The sequence below is a fragment of the Coregonus clupeaformis genome, unplaced genomic scaffold (genome assembly GCF_020615455.1).
Source record: "Coregonus clupeaformis isolate EN_2021a unplaced genomic scaffold, ASM2061545v1 scaf0246, whole genome shotgun sequence".
Classification (NCBI taxonomy): domain Eukaryota; kingdom Metazoa; phylum Chordata; class Actinopteri; order Salmoniformes; family Salmonidae; genus Coregonus; species Coregonus clupeaformis.
In genome coordinates this window covers 402,182-420,139 of record NW_025533701.1, presented here as the reverse complement: position 1 = coordinate 420,139, position 17,958 = coordinate 402,182, and the positions used below count along the sequence as shown (strand labels likewise).

Below are 17,958 nucleotides of genomic sequence, written 5' to 3'. Positions count from 1 at the left end.
TCAAATTTCAAAGCTTTCAATACATTCTCTATGGGTGTCTGTGGGCTTGCACTTACGCGCTTTCGTCATACGTGACGTAACCATGAACGTAACTAAGAAAATAGCGGCTAGCAGCGTCTCTGTTGCGACCTGCAGTGTGGCGTTATTTTATGTTTTTAATTTGTAGACTTAGTTTACAAACATTCTGCCAACCATGGATTTCCAGTGGTGGGTTTTGGACTGATCTTGTTGATCGTGTACATACCCGCTACGAACGGACTAAATAATGGAAACGCTGCTGGCAGCGGAATCCAATACAGCTGGGAGACTTGGCTGGATGACAGAGTCCCCGGACAGAGAAGTGGAGCCGGCCGGCTTCACCCTGGTCAGAGCGGACCGCGATCCTGGTAAGAGAGCGACTCTGTACCCCCGACATTGAACTGCTTTCTGTGTCACTGCGACCTTACTATCTGCCCCGTGAGTTCCCCCAATTGTTTGTTACCGTTGTGTACTGTTGATAATCACAAGTTTACTGGAGAACTGAGACCAAGTAGAGACTTTGGACAGGGTGGATATGGTATAATAAAGGCAGTTTATTCAGAGGTAAAGATATCTGGAATCGCGTGCACGGACCCGTTCGTCAAACTCTTAGGGAGCTATCTGAAGAGAGCCCCGAAAACATTGTGTGCAGACATTTTATACAATAAATGATGTAGGTTGAATCTAGTAGTTCTGATCTTCTGATTGGTCCTGATGAGTTGGGCGAGGTCCCCTCCACTGTTGCATTGGCTCTGAGTCGGGTTCTCTGTCTTCAAATGTTCAGCCTAAAGAGAGGGATTTTTTTGTGTGTGTGTGTGTGTGTTTAACAGTGATGATGTGTGTGTGTGTGTGTGTTATCAGTGATGATGTGTGTGTGTGTGTGTGTGTGTGTGTGTGTGTGTCCTCAGAGCAAGAACTCGTGAGTTGGAAGAACTGAGAGACCTATGGCGTGGGTGTTGTCCTTGGCCACCTGCTGACAAGGCTGACAAGATAGGACTCTTTTGTCCATTGTTATAGGATAGGAACAGCATTGATTGAAAACAAACGCCCAACACAAAATGGGTCATGCACAAGATTTTAGTCAGACCAAGCTATAACATTATATATTTACTACGACAGTACATTCAACCAAAAGCTAATATAACAAAGGCATCAGAGATTATTTATAATCTGTCACAGAAACTGGAATCCATCTCCCCAGATCAGTCAATAAATGCTTCTGGTATTGACTTATATGCTGCCCCCTGTCTTCATGTTGTTGCTGGACATATCTTTTTTTAAATGTGTGTAGGTCACCTAAATCATCAGAAAAATTGCCCCTCCTGAGAATTTTTTCAGGAGCCGCCACTGCTGGGGGTAGAGAATCATCAATGGTGTTGCTGTGGACACTGGATAATCTGACTAACACACACACACTTGTTTGACCTCGCTGTGATACTGTAGGCCTACTTATGTTACTTTTCTGAGTCAATTCAGGTAGCATTCAATGTCCTGCGTTTGTGTTAACCATGACAGCCAGCATTGTAAATAAAGAGATGTGCAGAAAGATAATCAGCCTCTGTGTCTGTGGATCCTTTCCCCTAATTTATTTTTTATGTTAGCCAGGCCCATCTTTTAAAAGAAACACCATTTATTTCAATCTCTAGTTGAGTAAAATAAGTGGTTTTGTTCAGGTAACAAGATAATCCGGAAAATTGCGGTAAACATCGCCACACTCAGGCAGAAAACGGAATGTTCTATTTGAGCAAAATCATAATAAAATCATAATAATTCAGTTAAAGAACGCCACAGTCAGGCAGAAAAATCTATCATAAAAATAAAATAAATAAAAATCTATCATAAAGTGAGAACAATTAGTTTTCCTGGCTGCTACTTAGAAATACTGTAACAGTAAATGAATAGACTGTCGCTGCTATAAACCTGTCTCCAATACAACCGCATAATTTACACAGACCCACCGCGGACCTTTGCAAAAGTAATCTCTGTGTGAAAAGGCGTCCCATGGTCTGTTTTGTCAAGGAGCTCAATGTATTCCAAACACTGGTGGTAACCAGATGATCCCGATAATTTAGGTAGTAAACGATGTCCCCCTCTGGTATTTACATTGCGAACTGTCTAGGACTCGTTGTTTCCCTGTTTACTACTCAAATATACGTTTACTTATTAAGTCAAAGACGAAATGAACTTAAATATACTGGTCTCAAAAATATTAGCATAACTAGGCTACATAGAACCGCGGAGGACCCATTGTAAAATGAGGCTTTTTCTGTATTAAAACATGTCCCAGTGCAACATGCATGGCTCTGCCCACTGGGGCATGATTTACGGAGCGTTCTTTGAAATAAACGCTCGTATCGCCGTATTCCAACGGATCGAGATATCTCGGCACACCGGAACTAGAGCTTCCTTGTTGAATTATAATAATAATACAAAAATATAAATGAAACATGCAAAGTGTTAGTCCCATATTTCATGAGCTGAAATAAAAGATCCCAGAAATGTTCCATACTGCACAAAAAGCTTATTTCTCTCAGATTTTGTGCACAAATTTGTTTACATTCCTGTTAGTGAGCATTTCTCCTTTGCCAAAATAATCCATCCACCTGACAGGTGTGATTAAACAGCATGATCATTACACAGGTGTAAAAGGCCACTCTAAAATGTGCAGTTTTGTCACACAACACAATGCCACAGATGTCTCAAGTTTTGAGGGAGTGTGAAATTTGTATGCTGACTGCAGGAATGTACACCAGAGCTGTTGCCAGCAAATTCAATGTTCATTTCTCTGCCATAAGCCGCCTCCAACATCATTTTAGAGAATTTGGCAGTACGTCCAACCGGCCTCACAACCGCAGACCACGTGTATGGCGTTATATGGGCGAGTGGGTTGCTGATGTCAACGTTGTGGACAGAGTGCCCCAATGTGGCGGTGGGGTTATGGTATGGGCAGCCATAAACTACAGAAAACGAACACAATTTGCATTTTATCGATGGCAATTTGAATGCACAGAGATACCGTGACGAGATCCTGAGGCCCATTGTCGTTCCATTCACCCGCAGTCATCATCTCATGTTTCAGCATAATAATGCACAGCCCATTTGCGCAAGGATCTGTACACAATTCCTCGAAGCTGAAAATGTCCCAGTTCTTCCATGGCCTACATACTCACCAGACATGTATTTCCAGTCATGTGAAATCCATAGATTAGGGCCTAATGAATTTATTTCAATTGACTGATTTCCTTATATGAACTGTAACTCAGTAAAATCTTTGAAATTGTTGCATGTTGCGTTTTTTAAAATATTTTTTTTGTATAAAAGTTAAATGATGAGGACCGGCTACAACACCACGAGCCAACAGGTAGGCTGCTACTTAATAATCTAAATGGAAGGGGAGAAAGCGAACAGATAAAGTTATGTAGACTCAATTAGCCTAGCTAACGTTAACTAGCTGAGTTTAACTAGCTTCTCCTTGTTTGATGAAGTCAAGAGTGTCTCCATCTCTTCATTCAAAGACTCATGGACAGTCATACTGACAGTTGTGGCTGCTTCGCGTGATGTATTGTTGTCTCTACCTTCTTGCCTTTGTGCTGTTGTCTGCCCAATAATGTTTGTACAATGTTCTATATCGTGGAGCTCCGCCCCATAGGGGAGCTCTGCTCCTAGTGGTTTACCCTCTGCCCTAAGGCAGCAACAGCCTGAAACAAAATTATGCACACACCTGCAGCCAATGGGAGCACAGGTGTCCCTATAAGAGGGGATGCCTCCCCTCAATCAGCCTCCCATTATCTTCAGCGACTGGACGACTAGACTGAAGAAGCCAAGAAGAGACGAAGAGAAGACTCAGGAAGAAATCGCCGTCGATGAGCCAGCCATCGACGTCTTCTAATATGAGCACACCAGGAGATTTTCCACCCCCAAAAGCCCTTTTCAGGGCTCAGTGCCGATGTACCTCCATGGCATCTGCGGACCCCCACGATCTCTGTTTCGTGTGTTTGGGGCCACAGCATGCCAAGGAAGGGACCGGCAATCCCCCTAATTGCGCCTCCTGCGCCCTCCTTCCTATGAAGGTGAGGAAGCAGCGTTGGGCGTTTTTTAGGGAGGATATCCCCCTAGAGGATGTACTGTCTCTTCTCGCCTCTGCTTCAGAGGCGTCGACGGACAGTGCTGACTCAGGGGATGACAAGGAGAAGGACGCAGAGATGGATGTTCCAATGGAACAATCCGACCCTCTGACGCCAACCTTCAAGACCCCCTTCCCTTTGGGGAGTGAGAGGTCTTATGGCTCCTTGTGCGATGACGACACGGGCTCTGTTACGTCAGCAGCCCTGTCCTTCGCAGCGGCCTCTCTGCGTTCGGACTTCCCCGGACTCATTGAGAGAGCCGCGAATCGACTTGAGATAGCGCTGCCCCCTGTTCCCCCCCCCCTGTGGAGGTCGACATGATGGAGGGCGGCCCTTATTCTCGACCGAGAAAGGCAGCTGAGCCAATGGCTCCTGCTATGCCTTCTCTCTGGAAATATGTCGAGGGCTCGTGGGATACACCCCTGGCGGAGCGTTCGCCGGCCAAAGTGTACACCCCATTCACGAGAGTGGCTAGACATGAGTGGGCTGCCAAGGGAATCCCTAGGCTCGAGAGCGCCATGGCGGCGTATCTAGTGCCGGGTTCGATTCTCTGGGCGGCCTCCAAGAAAGCCACCTTACCAGCACAAAAGGACAGACTCACAGCACAGCTGGCTGAGAAGTCCTTTACGCTGGGAGCCCAGGCTGTGTCAGCGGCTAACAACATTGCCCTCCTCGCGGCCTCCCTATCCCGTCTAACAACGGGTAGGTCTGAGTTTACCAGCGAGGAGGTTGAAGAGGCGTCCAGGATTTCTGGCGCTATTCTTCACCTGACACAGGTGTCAGCGATATGCGCAGGCCGGTCCATGGCCACCTCGGTGGTCATGGAACGTCACCTCTGGCTGTCAATGACGGCCATGAAGGAGACGGACAGAGCCTCGCTGCTGAACGCTCCCGTCTCTAGCGAGGGCCTCTTTGGGGTCGCCGTTAGAGGCAACGGAGCGTTTCGGCAAGCTAGACGAGGAGAGGAAGCACCTGGCTAAACACCTGCCGTTGGCAGGCAAGTCTAGTCGGGCTTCAACTAACCCGTCAACCTCTAACGCCCCCAGTAAAACTACAGGGAGGCGACGGGCCAGGCGACAGGCGCCGACCACCGACAGCAGGCGAGCGGGCTTGGCCCCCCCAGCGACGACAGTGGTGGCGACGATTCTGCCGGCGAGAGAGGTCGTCACGAAACCGTCCTGGCAGCACCAGAAGGTCAGCCAGAAACGACGGCGCCAATGACGGGACGAGGGGGAGAGGACGGATGGCGGCTCGGCGCTGGACGCGACAGAGCCCACTGTTCCCCCCCACCCTATTGTTCAGGGCATGGAGGGAAATGTTTATTGTTAAGTAAATAAAGAGTTGGCTCCCACTGACATTGTCACAAAAGAGCCCCTTTTCCATGACACATTGCAGAGTACTTCACGTCCTATGAATTTCTCCCACCATCCTGAGTGTAGCTCAACCCACCGAGGGTGCGTAGTTGAACACACACAGGAGAGGAAGGAGAAAAGGGTAGCAAGGCGTAGCCTTAGCTCACCTAATAAAGACCTTTTAAAGGTCTCACATAGCAGGCAGCTGTCTCAGTCTAGGTATGACATGAAGACGCAGCCGCTAGCTGGGAATGACGCCTTGCTTCAGGCTAACGCCTCAGCCAGCGCAGTTCAGACCCGTGCGACGTTCACGGAGGGCCGAAATACTAGAGTTACAGGTGTAACCAATGTATGGGCGCCCCCGGTTAATTCAGAACGTAACAATACCCACTACTCTGAGTACAGCTCACCACACCTAGAGTGTGCAGTTGAGCAACCTCATGAGACCAGTGAAAAAGAGGTATTGTGGCGCCACCTTGTGGTACCAGTTAGAGACCACACTTTTCAGACTCTGTTGAGTACTGCAGTGGACGGATCTCATGGCAAGCAGCAGTCTCAGTCAGACAATGACATGATGACGCAATTGCTATCCGGGGAGGGCGCTCTGTCTCAGGTTAATACCTCAGTCAGTGCAGCTCAAGCCCGTGCTACGTTCACGGAGGGCCGGAATACTAGAGTTACAGACGTAACTGACGTATCAAGGCCTCCGATTCTCTCAGAACGTGCTGATGTTTCCTCTCCCTTTCGAGGGGGGCCCGCCTTGGGCTATTCCACCAACCCAGTGTTGGGAAATAGCGGCGGCGAGGGCCATAGAGGAATACAGGTCCTTCCTACTGGATGCACCACAGCTTCGTGCGCGCCCGCTTTCTCTGCATTGCGGGCAGTGGCAGCGAAGCTGTACCCTCTCACGCTGGCTAGAACAGACGTTGCAGAAGGGTTATGCCCTCCAATTCCATCGGACCCCACCCCCGTTCAGGGGAGTGGTGGAGACGGTGATGAAAACGCCAGACAAAGTGGCCGCTCTGATGTCAGAGATTACGGAACTTTTGGCGAAGGAGGCGGTCACAGTAGTTCCCCGGGAGCAAAGGAACAAAGGGCTATATTCGCCTTATTTCCTAGTGCCCAAAAAGACGGGGGAGTGAGGCCGATTTTGGATTTACGCATTCTCAACGAGAGCATAACCAAACGGCACTTCCGAATGCTGACGACAAAACGTCTACTGGAATGTGTCCAGAAAGGAGACTTTTGTACAAGCATAGACCCTAAAGGACGCGTACTTCCATGTGCCGATACAATCGCGTCACAGGAAGTTTCTGCGGTTCGCCTTTCAAGGGGTGGCGTACGAGTTCACGAGGATGCCATTCGGGTACGCCCTGGCACCTCGAACGTTTTCCAAATGTGTAGAGGCGGCATTAGAACCGTTGCGTCGTCAAGGGATACGGCTATTAGCCTACCTAGACGACCTGCTGGTTCTCGCCCCGTCAGCAGAGCTGGCGTTCACTCACACAACACAGACGGTGATTCATCTCACAGGTCTGGGGTTCGCTGTGAATTGGAAAAAGAGCGCGCCCTGGCCCAGTCATCAGATTGTCTACCTGGGGCTACAGCTAGACATTGTAATGATGAGGGCTCAATTTGGACCCTCGAAGGGTAGCATTGTTGCTAGCCCTGAGGAAGTGTCCTCCGAATCGCACAGTGACGGCGCTGTCGATCATGTCACTTTTGGGTCTCATGTCGTCAGCCCACTCTGTGGTTCCGCTGGGACTTCTGCACATGCGCAGAATACAGCGATGGTTCGCCCAACTAAGACTAGACCCAGTGCGTCAACGTCACCGGTTGGTGGTGGTTCCTCTCTCGCTAAGAGCAGACCTGGACTATTGGAGGAATCCAGGCGTTCTCACGCACGGAGTCCCGATGGGCAAGGTGTCATCCTACATTCCAGTGTTTACAGATGCCTCTCTGACTGGATGGGGAGGGACATGTCAGACTCAAGCGATAGGAGGTGTGTGGCCTCAATCAGGTCGTCACATAAACCTCTTGGAGTTGGAAACGGTTCGACTGGTTCTGACCCACTTCGCGCCTACCCTTCGGGGTCGCGATGTGTTGGTCTGGTCAGACAACCGGACCACAGTAGCTCACATAAATCGCCAGGGGGGAGTCAGGTCTCCTGCTCTCCACAGGGCGGCAGAGGAATTGTGGCTGTGGGCTCACGAGCACCTTCGCTCGTTGAGAACAGCACACATTCCGGGCTACTTGAACGTAGGAGCAGACCTCATGTCAAGAGGGGGTCCTCGAGACGACGAGTGGTGTCTGCATCCGGACATTGTTCTCCAAATTTGGGAACAGTTCGGGAGAGCCGAGGTGGATCTATTCGCGTCACGCGTGAACGCGCAATGTCCCCTATGGTTCTCCCTGAGGGAACAGGACGAACCACCACTGGGAAGAGACGCATTCGCGCACTACCCGTGGCCGAAAGTTCTCATGTATGCATTCCCTCCGCTGTCTTGCATTCTCCCACTGCTAGCCAGGGTGAGATCAGGAGGGCTGTCAATAATATTGATAGCCCCCGATCGACCAGGGGCTCCGTGGTTTGCGGAGATGAGTCAGATGTTGATTGCGCCACCTTGGCCAATTCCACATCGACGGGGCCAGCGTTGACCCAGGCGGGAGGCTCGATAGGGCAGTGGCCCATAATCGACCAACCACTGAAGGCTTGGTTCCTGAATGGGACAGGTTGAGGCGCCGTGGGTTATCTGATGCAGTGATCAGAACCATACAGGGTGCACGAGCCGGTTCCACTTCTAGGATGTATACCAGCAGATGGAACGTTTTTTCACGATGGTGTGACACACAGGGTGTGGACCCCATGAACTGTCAGGTTGAGAGTGTGCTCTCTTTTCTGCAGTTTATGTTTGATAAGCAGAAATCGCCCTCCACCATTAGAGTGTTTGCAGCGGCGATTTCAGCTGGTCATGAGGGGTTTGGCCGGAACGAATGTGTTCAGCCACCCTCTAGTGAAACGTTTCTTATTGGGAACGCGGCGGCTTAGGCCAATGCCTAGAGCCACGCTGCCCCAGTGGGATTTGGCTTTGGTACTCGAGCGCTATGTAAGTCGCCGTTCGAGCCATTGAATCAAATACCCCTCAAGATGCTGTCTATCAAGACGGCACTGTTGCTCGCTTTGACTACCGCTAAGCGTGTCAGTGATTTGTGTGCTCTGTCGACGAGACCCGACTGCCTTGCCATTAATGGCGATCTGAGCAGAGCGGTGTTACGTCCCTAACCCGGCGTTTGTGCCGAAGGTTATTAGCAGTGCATATAGATCACAGACCGTGGAGTTGTGGGCTTTTTCTCCCCCCTCCTCATGGGGAGAGGAGTGAGGAAAAGCTTCATTGTCTGTGCCCAGTGCGCGCTTTGGCGTGTTAAGTTGAGCGCACAGCAGCGATTAGGTCATCGCCTCAGCTGTTTGTGTGTCACTGGTGCGGCTGCATTAGGTAGACCACTTTCAAAACAGCGATTGTCTCATTGGCTTTGTGAAGGCATTGAGACAGCTTACGAGGCAGCGGGGCGACAATTGCCTCAGGGTATCAGAGCTCACTCCACTCGTGGAGTAGCAGCTTCTACTGCCCTTTTCAGAGGAACAGGGGTAGAGGATATTTGTAGAGCAGCGTCATGGTCGACACCGTCTCCATTTATCCGTTTCTATCTCTTAGATATGTCTTCTAACTCTTTGGCTCGATCTGTACTCAGCGTGGCTGAAGGGAGATCTTGAGCAAGAAAGAGAGGAAAAAAGCAGGACTGTGGACGTAGGTTTCCATCAGGTCCGCTTTGGTTAGGAAGACGTATTTTTGATAGATATGTTTTTTAACTCTTTGGCTCGGTCTGTACTCAGCAAAGCTGAAAGGAGATTTTGAGCCAGGAAGAGAGGATAAAGCAGGACTGTGGACACAGGTTTCCATCAGGTCCGCTTTGGTTAGGAAAACATGTTTTTTTGATAGATAGGCTTTCTATCTCTCTGGTTCGATTTGTACTCAGCATAGCTGAAGGGGAATCTTGAGCTAGAAAGAGAGAAAAAGCAGGACAATGGACGCAGGTTTCTATCAGGTCCGCTTTGGATAGGAAAGCATATCTTGTGGCATGACTCTTGACTGACAGGTTCAGTACAGTAGAGGCATGTATTGACTTGACAGAATGTGAGGTCATCTATCTGATTGTTCAGTTTAGTATGACCTATGTTTTGTTCCTGCCCACTAATCTCTGGGATTCCATTGAGTGAGTGAGGCGGTCTACCGTATACACAATGTAGAGTGACAATTGGTGTCATTCCATTAGTGGTCGGTAGTGTTTTCACAGGATATTGAGGCACATCTATCTGCTAGTACAGATTAGTATAGCTTCTATTCTGGTGATCTGCCCACTAGTCAGTGGCATTGCCATTGAACTAGGTGGGGCGGGTCTTTAACCGATGACACGGTATATTGTGACGCCCGTATGGGTTCTTAGTTGCAGTACTGCGGGAATTGGTTGCAGCCATTGCTAGGCTTGACCTTTTCATTTTTTAATGGGAAGTGTTAGGCTCGGCAAGGAGTACATTTTGGAGCGCTACGCTCCGCCTTAAACCACTAGGAGCAGAGCTCCCCATGGGGCGGAGCTCCACGATATAGAACGATTAGTTGCGGAGTGTAACTCCAGTTCTATGAGTGGAGCCGAGCCCCATAGAACTAAGGCCCTGCCGACCCTCTCTAGTCTCGCTGAAGATAATATCTCGGGAGGCTGATTGAGGGGGGCATCCCCTCTTATAGGGACACCTGTGCTCCCATTGGCTGCAGGTGTGTGCATAATTTTGTTTCAGGCTGTTGCTGCCTTAGGGCAGAGGGTAAACCACTAGGAGCAGAGCTCCCCTATGGGGCTCCGCTCCACTCATAGAACTGGAGTTACACTTCGGTAACTAATCGTTTTGTGCTGCTACCATGTTGTGTTGCTACCATGCTGTGTTGTCATGTGTTGCTGCCATGCTATGTTGTTGTCTTATGTCTCTCTTTATGTAGTGTTGTGGTGTCGCTCTTGTCGGGATGTGTGTTTTGTCATATATTTTTATTTTTAATCCCAGCCCCCATCCCCGCAGGAGGCCTTTTGTCTTTTGGTAGGCCGTCATTGTAAATAAGAATTTGTTCTTAACTGACTTGCCTAGTTAAATAAAGGTTAAATATCAATAAAAAGACTGGTACTATGTAATCAGATGAGATGATAAATTACTATCAATAAATTAGTCTACCAGCTTGAGTTGATTTGGTTGCTATCTCGTTCTCCCCTCATAACTCACAGACAGACACCTTCACGACCCCGTTAATAAAGTAGCTAAAAATATAGCTTTTTCCCCCTCCGTTTCCTGTAATCCAGGATCAGCTGCTTTGTCTTGCTGATGTTGAGGGAGAGGTTGCTGTCCTGGTACTACACTTCACGGTAGTGTCGTCAGCTAACTTGATGATGTTGTTTGAGTTGTGCGTGGCCTCACAGTTGTGGGTGAACAGGGTGTACAGGAGGGGATTAAGCAGACACCCCTGAGGGGCCCCGTGTTGAGGGTCAGCGTGGCAGATGGGTTGTAATTTAAAACATACAATCTACCTGCAGTGAAGCCGCTCAACATTTACATTACATTCAGTCCTCCAGCAGATCCCCCACCCAGTCGAACTGGGGACCCAAACCAGCGACCTCTTGCCCCCCTCCCAGTTAGAGGGGACTATGGTGTTGAATGTTGAGCTGTAGTGAATGAACAGCACTCACATAGGTATTCCTCTTGTCCAGGTGGGAGAGAGCAGTATGGAGTGCAATAGAGATTGTGTCATCTGTGGATCTGTTGGGGCGGTATTTGAATTGGAGTGGGTCCAGGGTGTCTGAGATGATGGTGTTGATGTGCACCATTACCAGCCTTTCAAAGCATTTCATGTTTACAGATGTGAGTGCTATGGGACGATAGTTGTTTAGGCAGGCTCCTTTTGAGTTCTCAGGAACAGGGACAATGGTGGTCCGCTTGAAACATGCCAGCTGGTCTGAGCATGCTCTGTAAATGCGCCCTGGTATTCAGTCTATCCCAGCTGCCTTGTGAGTGTTAACCAATTATGTATATAGACCCTGGATTGCTAATGTTATGTGTTGGCCATTGAGAGGCTTTGACGCCACCAGTCGGCCATATTGGCACTCCCCAGTAGGAGCAGTCCTCCATAGGAATGAATGGCATTCTACAGTGTTTCAATTAAATGTTTCAAGGACAAAATTACATGTATTTAATACGTTTGTTGTTGTAGTGGAGACAGTAACATTAGCAATCTCAAAAAATTATACTTTTTAGAGAAAATGTTTTTATATATTTTGTCATGTTTTATTTTTTATGTTTAACTCCGATAATATAATTTAAAAGTATGCATTAAGGTGTCTGTAATAGAAAAAACGTGGGAAAAACGAATGTAGACATTAATAGTTAATAGCGGCAGGTAGCTTAGTGGGTAAGAGCGTTGTGCCAGTAACCGAAAGGTCGCTGGTTCTAATCCCCGAGCCGACTAGGTGAAAAATCTGTCGATGTGCCCTTAAGCAAGGCACTTAACCCTAATTGCTGATGTAAGTCGCTCTGGATAAGAGCGTCTGCTAAATGACTAAAATGTAAATGTAGTTAACCCACTGTTCCCCGGGCGCCGAAGACGTGGATCTCGATTAAGGCAGCCCCCCACACCTCTCTGATTCGGAGGGGTTGGGTTAAATGTGGAAGACACATTTCAGTTGAATGCATTCAGTTGTACAACTGACTAGGTATCCCCCTTTCCCTTAATTAATGCATTTCTATAGCCTCCAAAATATTTTTTACAACCGTGGGGGAGTGCCAAGATGGAGGCACGGAGGTTTCAACACAGCGCCCCCTATCAGTCATCTAGTGTTTATATAAATAATTGACGTTAACCTACTAATTGCCCCAATGGGACAAATACAGTTTGTTTTATGAATTGAATGTAATGAATCTACAATCCATATCAAATTAGCCTCTAAAAGTTTCCCCACATTGTTTGAGTGAGAGGATTGTTCTGATACGAGACTAACGGTGCACTTTAGTACACATACAGTACAAGTCATCGTATGACATAGTAGGAAGTGAAGGCAGCAGTTTGCAAGATACAGTAACGTTAGCTAGCTAATCTCAGATATATATATATATATTTTTATCAGAGGAGAGGATATGGCAGCAAGCATGCAAATTAAGGTAATAACGTTCTCTTGTTAAAATGTTTGACTTCTCGTGACAAACTGACCAATGCATTATGCACTAGCTAGAACGTTACAATTCTACAGGGATACACGTGTCACATTATGCTAGCTGGCTAGCAATTAGCTACCGAGGAGAAAGCTAGTTCGCTAGCTAACTAAATCTACATGGACAGTCAAACTCAAATATCTCAAGTATAAACTTTACAGCTTGCAGAACTAGTCAGTGCACTAGCAGCTAGCTAACATCATGCTAGTAGGCATCCGCTTGCAGTCAAACTGTAACGTTACCACGTATTTCACCATAGCTAGCTACTGTAGAATGCTCATTGACATTACTCCACTCCAATGCACCTAGCTATTAGTTTATGTGACAGGCCATAGTGAAGTGTGTGAGTAATGACATGTATATTCTTGTTAGATTGGAATCATTGGAGGCTCTGGCCTTGATGACCCAGACATATTGGAGGGAAGGACCGAGAAATATGTTGACACACCTTATGGAAAGGTAAGTTCAAATTCTAAGTAAAACCAATCATGTGCACCTTTTTAAAGTTGCACTATACCGAAATCTCTCCGCCATTTCCTGGTTGCTAAAATTCAAATAGTTCTTCTAATTTCAGTTTATGTGACAGTTTGTGACAAAACAAGCAAGTATAGTGTAGAGAATCATTTTACCATCTAAACCGCTGTGAAATATATTTTCCATAACCAAAAATATTGTATTTTCAGCTGTTTGAAGCTGGCATACAAAACCGAAAGTAAAAGACTCACAAACTAAAATTAAGCACGGTAAGCATAGAAATAGAACAGATTTACCGCTTCTTAGTCTTGCTTTCAATGAGAATGACAGATCTTTTTATATGTGAATTTGGTTGGGTAGCCCAAAAGTTACATATTGCAGCTTTAAAATGACAAGTGCCACCAATCTTAGTCCCGAATGTGGCAATGCTTTCCATTGTGTACAGCATAGTCATTACTAGCCTAATATTGGACTAAAGGAGCCTAACATTACACTGTAGGGCGTAGGCCAAGGACCTTATGTCAGGGTTCCTCAACTGGCAGGCCGAATCTAGCCCTTGGGTGATTTTATTTGGACCCCCAAGTTTTCTGAGCAAAAAAAAGAAAAATGTGTATTTTTTTGGGTCATAAAAGACTGTAAAAACACCAGCAAATCAGCACCAAGTGATTTGTAATCTTGGAAATCTGTTCCAAAGCATTACCATGCATAATAGAGAGATATATGTGATTGTATACAAATGTAAGCACGTTTTGAAATGATTATGTTTTAGTCAAATGTTATATGTTTGGGCTTCTTGCGCTCAATTTGCAGTCTACAAATTATTTGTAATTAAAGGGAAAGGGAGATGCTTAGTCAGTTGCACAACTGAATGCATTCAACCGAAATGTCTTCCTCATTTAACCCAATCCCTTTGAATCAGGTGTCCACTTCATCGGCACCCAGGGAATTTTTTTGTTGTTGAGGGTTAACTGCCTTGCTCAAGGGCGAACGGCAGATTTTTCCACCTTGCTGGCTCGGGGATTAGAACCAGCGACCTTTTGGTTACTGGTCCAACGCTCTTAACCGCTAGTCTACCTGCCGCGGTTATGTTCTGGCCCCCTGACCAACAGCTAAAGAAAAAATCAGCCAGCAGCTTAATCTAGTTGATGGTCCCTGATTTACATGTTCTGTTTAAAGGGCAAATTAGCCCTGGAAGCAAAAACAGCCAAATACTCCATCTAAATGTGAATTTCCTACTCACACTGCTTGCTTAACCCAGAAGCCAGCCGCACCAATGTATCGGAGGAAACACTGTTCGACTGACGACCAAGTCAGCTTGCAGGTGTCCGGCCCAAGGAGTCGCTAGAGCGCGATGAGCTAAGGAAAGCCCCCGGCCAAACCCTCCCCTAACCCGGACGGCGCTGGGCCAACTGTGCGCCGCCCTATGGGGCTCCCGGTCACAGCCGGGTTGTGACACAGCCTGGGATCGAACCCCAGGTTGTAGTGGCGGTTAAAACAGTGTACAGTAAGTGTATATTTAGCATTTGTGAAATAATTTTGATGTGATATGGGAGTAGAGGGCTTTATGTTTTAGAACCGTACCCCAATTGAGCCTTCTGAGTCCTATATTGCTGCGGCACTCGGGAGGCTCAATTGCAGTATGGTTCTAGAAACATAAATCCCTCTACTTTCATGTCACATCAAAATATACACTTACTGTTTTAACTGGTTTTAACACAGTTGCAGCAGACAGTATTTTTCAGTGACAAACACGTTTGTGGCGTCTGTCTTCCGTTTACACACAGGTGTTCGGAGACACCGATAGCTAATTAGCACAGGTAGTCCACTCTGTCTTCCGTCTGTTTTCAGTAAACAAGCGCTGTAACGTGGAAATATGGCCGGGTGGGAACCCCCTAACCCTATAAGAGTGTGTATCAATTTAACCTTTCGTTTACGCTTCCAAAACCGTACACGCAAGCGAATGTTCAGACCGAGCGTCGTGGCTCTTAACAAAACTCCCCCCTACAGAAGACGCCGTCGTCCAATGACTCTTATGCGTAATGTAATGGAACTGAGAGGCATGATCAAGGGCTAAGCCACTACCCCATTCATAGTTGCTAACTGCTTTAGCGCCTATTGACAATAGTATCGTCTGACCGGGGTAGTTTTGTTAAGAGCTCCGACGCTTGCTCTAAACATTAACACGCACGCTTATGCACGTTTTTGGAAATGTGTCTTTCATATCAGCATTGCTTGCAGTACGTATCTTTCATATTAGCAAGAAATAATTGTCTAAAAACACAATCTTAAATTACTACACACATCTTTATAGGGGTAGGGTTAGTGTTCCCACAAGGCCATATCTCCATGTTACAGCAATTGTTTATGGAAGACATTGGCTATCTAACGTGCTCTGAACACCTGTGTGTAAGCGTAACTGGGGAGGAAGTGTAGTTTGTCAACTGGAGGCACACACAGTTTGTGGATCTGTGCAAAACTGCTACAGTAAGTGAATATTTTTTATTTGAAAGATTCTTTCTCGCTGATATGAAAGATGATGGGCACATCGGCATAGGTTTTGAAAACCGGTTTGAAAGTGATGATTATTTACTTTTCTTAACGTTAAAACACAGCAATTGTAGTTGACATGGAGCCAAATGTGGGCGAATGTAACCACTGAAAACCCTACATAAGGTGAAGGGTTTTCCAGGGCTACATACAGTGGGGGAAAAAAAGTATTTAGTCAGCCACCAATTGTGCAAGGTCTCCCACTTAAAAAGATGAGAGAGGCCTGTAATTTTCATCATAGGTACACGTCAACTATGACAGACAAATTGAGAATTTTTTTCTCCGGAAAATCACATTGTAGGATTTTTAATGAATTTATTTGCAAATTATGGTGGAAAATAAGTATTTGGTCACCTACAAACAAGCAAGATTTCTGGCTCTCACAGACCTGTAACTTCTTCTTTAAGAGGCTCCTCTGTCCTCCACTCGTTAATCGGTATTAATGGCACCTGTTTGAACTTGTTATCAGTATAAAAGACACCTGTCCACAACCTCAAACAGTCACACTCCAAACTCCACTATGGCCAAGACCAAAGAGCTGTCAAAGGACACCAGAAACAAAATTGTAGACCTGCACCAGGCTGGGAAGACTGACTCTGCAATAGGTAAGCAGCTTGGTTTGAAGAAATCAACTGTGGGAGCAATTATTAGGAAATGGAAGACATAGACAAGACCACTGATAATCTCCCTCTATCTGGGGCTCCACGCAAGATCTCACCCCGTGGGGTCAAAATGATCACAAGAACGGTGAGCAAAATCCCAGAACCACACGTGGGGACCTCAAAGTAACAAAGCCTACCATCAGTAACACACTACGCCGCCAGGGACTCAAATCCTGCAGTGCCAGACGTGTCCCCCTGTTTAGGCCAGTACATGTCCAGGCCCGTCTGAAGTTTGCTAGAGTGCATTTGGATGATCCAGAAGAAGATTGGGAGAATGTCAGATGAAACCAATATAACTTTTTGGTAAAAACTCAACTCGTCGTGTTTGGAGGACAAAGAATGCTGAGTTGCATCCAAAGAACACCATACCTACTGTGAAGCATGGGGGCGGAAACATCATGCTTTGGGGCTGTTTTTCTGCAAAGGGACCAGGACGACTGATCCGTGTAAAGGAAAGAATGAATGGGGCCATGTATCGTGAGATTTTGAGTGAAAACCTCCTTCCATCAGCAAGGGCATTGAAGATGAAACGTGGCTGGGTCTTTCAGCATGACAATGATCCCAAACACACCGCCCGGGCAACGAAGGAGTGGCTTCGTAAGAAGCATTTCAAGGTCCTGGAGTGGCCTAGCCAGTCTCCAGATCTCAACCCCATAGAAAATCTTTGGAGGGGAGTTGAAAGTCCGTGTTGCCCAGCGACAGCCCCAAAACATCACTGCTCTAGAGGAGATCTGCATGGAGGAATGGGCCAAAATACCAGCAACTGTGTGAAAACCTTGAGAAGACTTACAGAAAACGTTTGACCTGTGTCATTGCCAACAAAGGGTATATAACAAAGTATTGAGAAACTTTTGTTATTGACCAAATACTTATTTTCCACCATAATTTGCAAATAAATTCATTAAAATCCTACAATGTGATTTTCTGGTTTTTATTTCCTCAATTTGTCTGTCATAGTTGACGTGTTCCTATGATGAAAATTACAGGCCTCTCTCATCTTTTTAAGTGGGAGAACTTGCACAATTGGTGGCTGACTAAATACTTTTTTTCCCCACTGTACCTACGCACATTTACATAGAACAAAAACAAAATGTCTCTTGTCTCACGAATGTTGAATAAAAAATTATATTTGAACTTACTCTGCCGATTTGTCCGTGGGGTTGGGCCTTCAGCTGGTTGAAATTTTAGACAAAGTATCCACTGGAAAGTATTCTTAAACAGGCTTCAAAACGGGGGTCTCTGTGTGCGGCAATCAAGATGTTTGCTCATGACCTAAGGCAAGTGCACAAGACGAAAGTACATGCATGCGATGCAAAAGTAACCAAAGTCTTGCAGGTGTTTACGTGGTTTTGCGCATGTGCCAGGTGATATAAATTTCAACGGCAATACCCGGGTATAACATTTTGACCAGCTGAAGGACCAACCGCACAGATAACCGGTAGGATTCTGGAAAATATATTTCACAGCGGTTTAGATGGTAC

At 46.6% G+C, this 17,958-nt stretch overlaps 1 protein-coding gene across 4 annotated transcripts in view; it reads left to right on the top strand.

The window, feature by feature from the left end:
- LOC121557059 (S-methyl-5'-thioadenosine phosphorylase) overlaps positions 1–17,958 on the top strand; it is a 38,333-nt gene that overhangs the window by 5,716 nt on the left and 14,659 nt on the right. For 2 of the 4 annotated variants that reach the window (XM_045214375.1, XM_045214378.1), the window contains exon 2: positions 13,167–13,253. In XM_045214375.1, the coding sequence (XP_045070310.1) occupies positions 13,167–13,253 (87 nt within the window). Of the gene's footprint in view, positions 1–12,618; positions 12,744–12,980; positions 13,002–13,166; positions 13,254–17,958 lie in introns of those variants that run through there. The other 2 variants (XM_045214376.1, XM_045214377.1) reach the window with 2 other exon arrangements.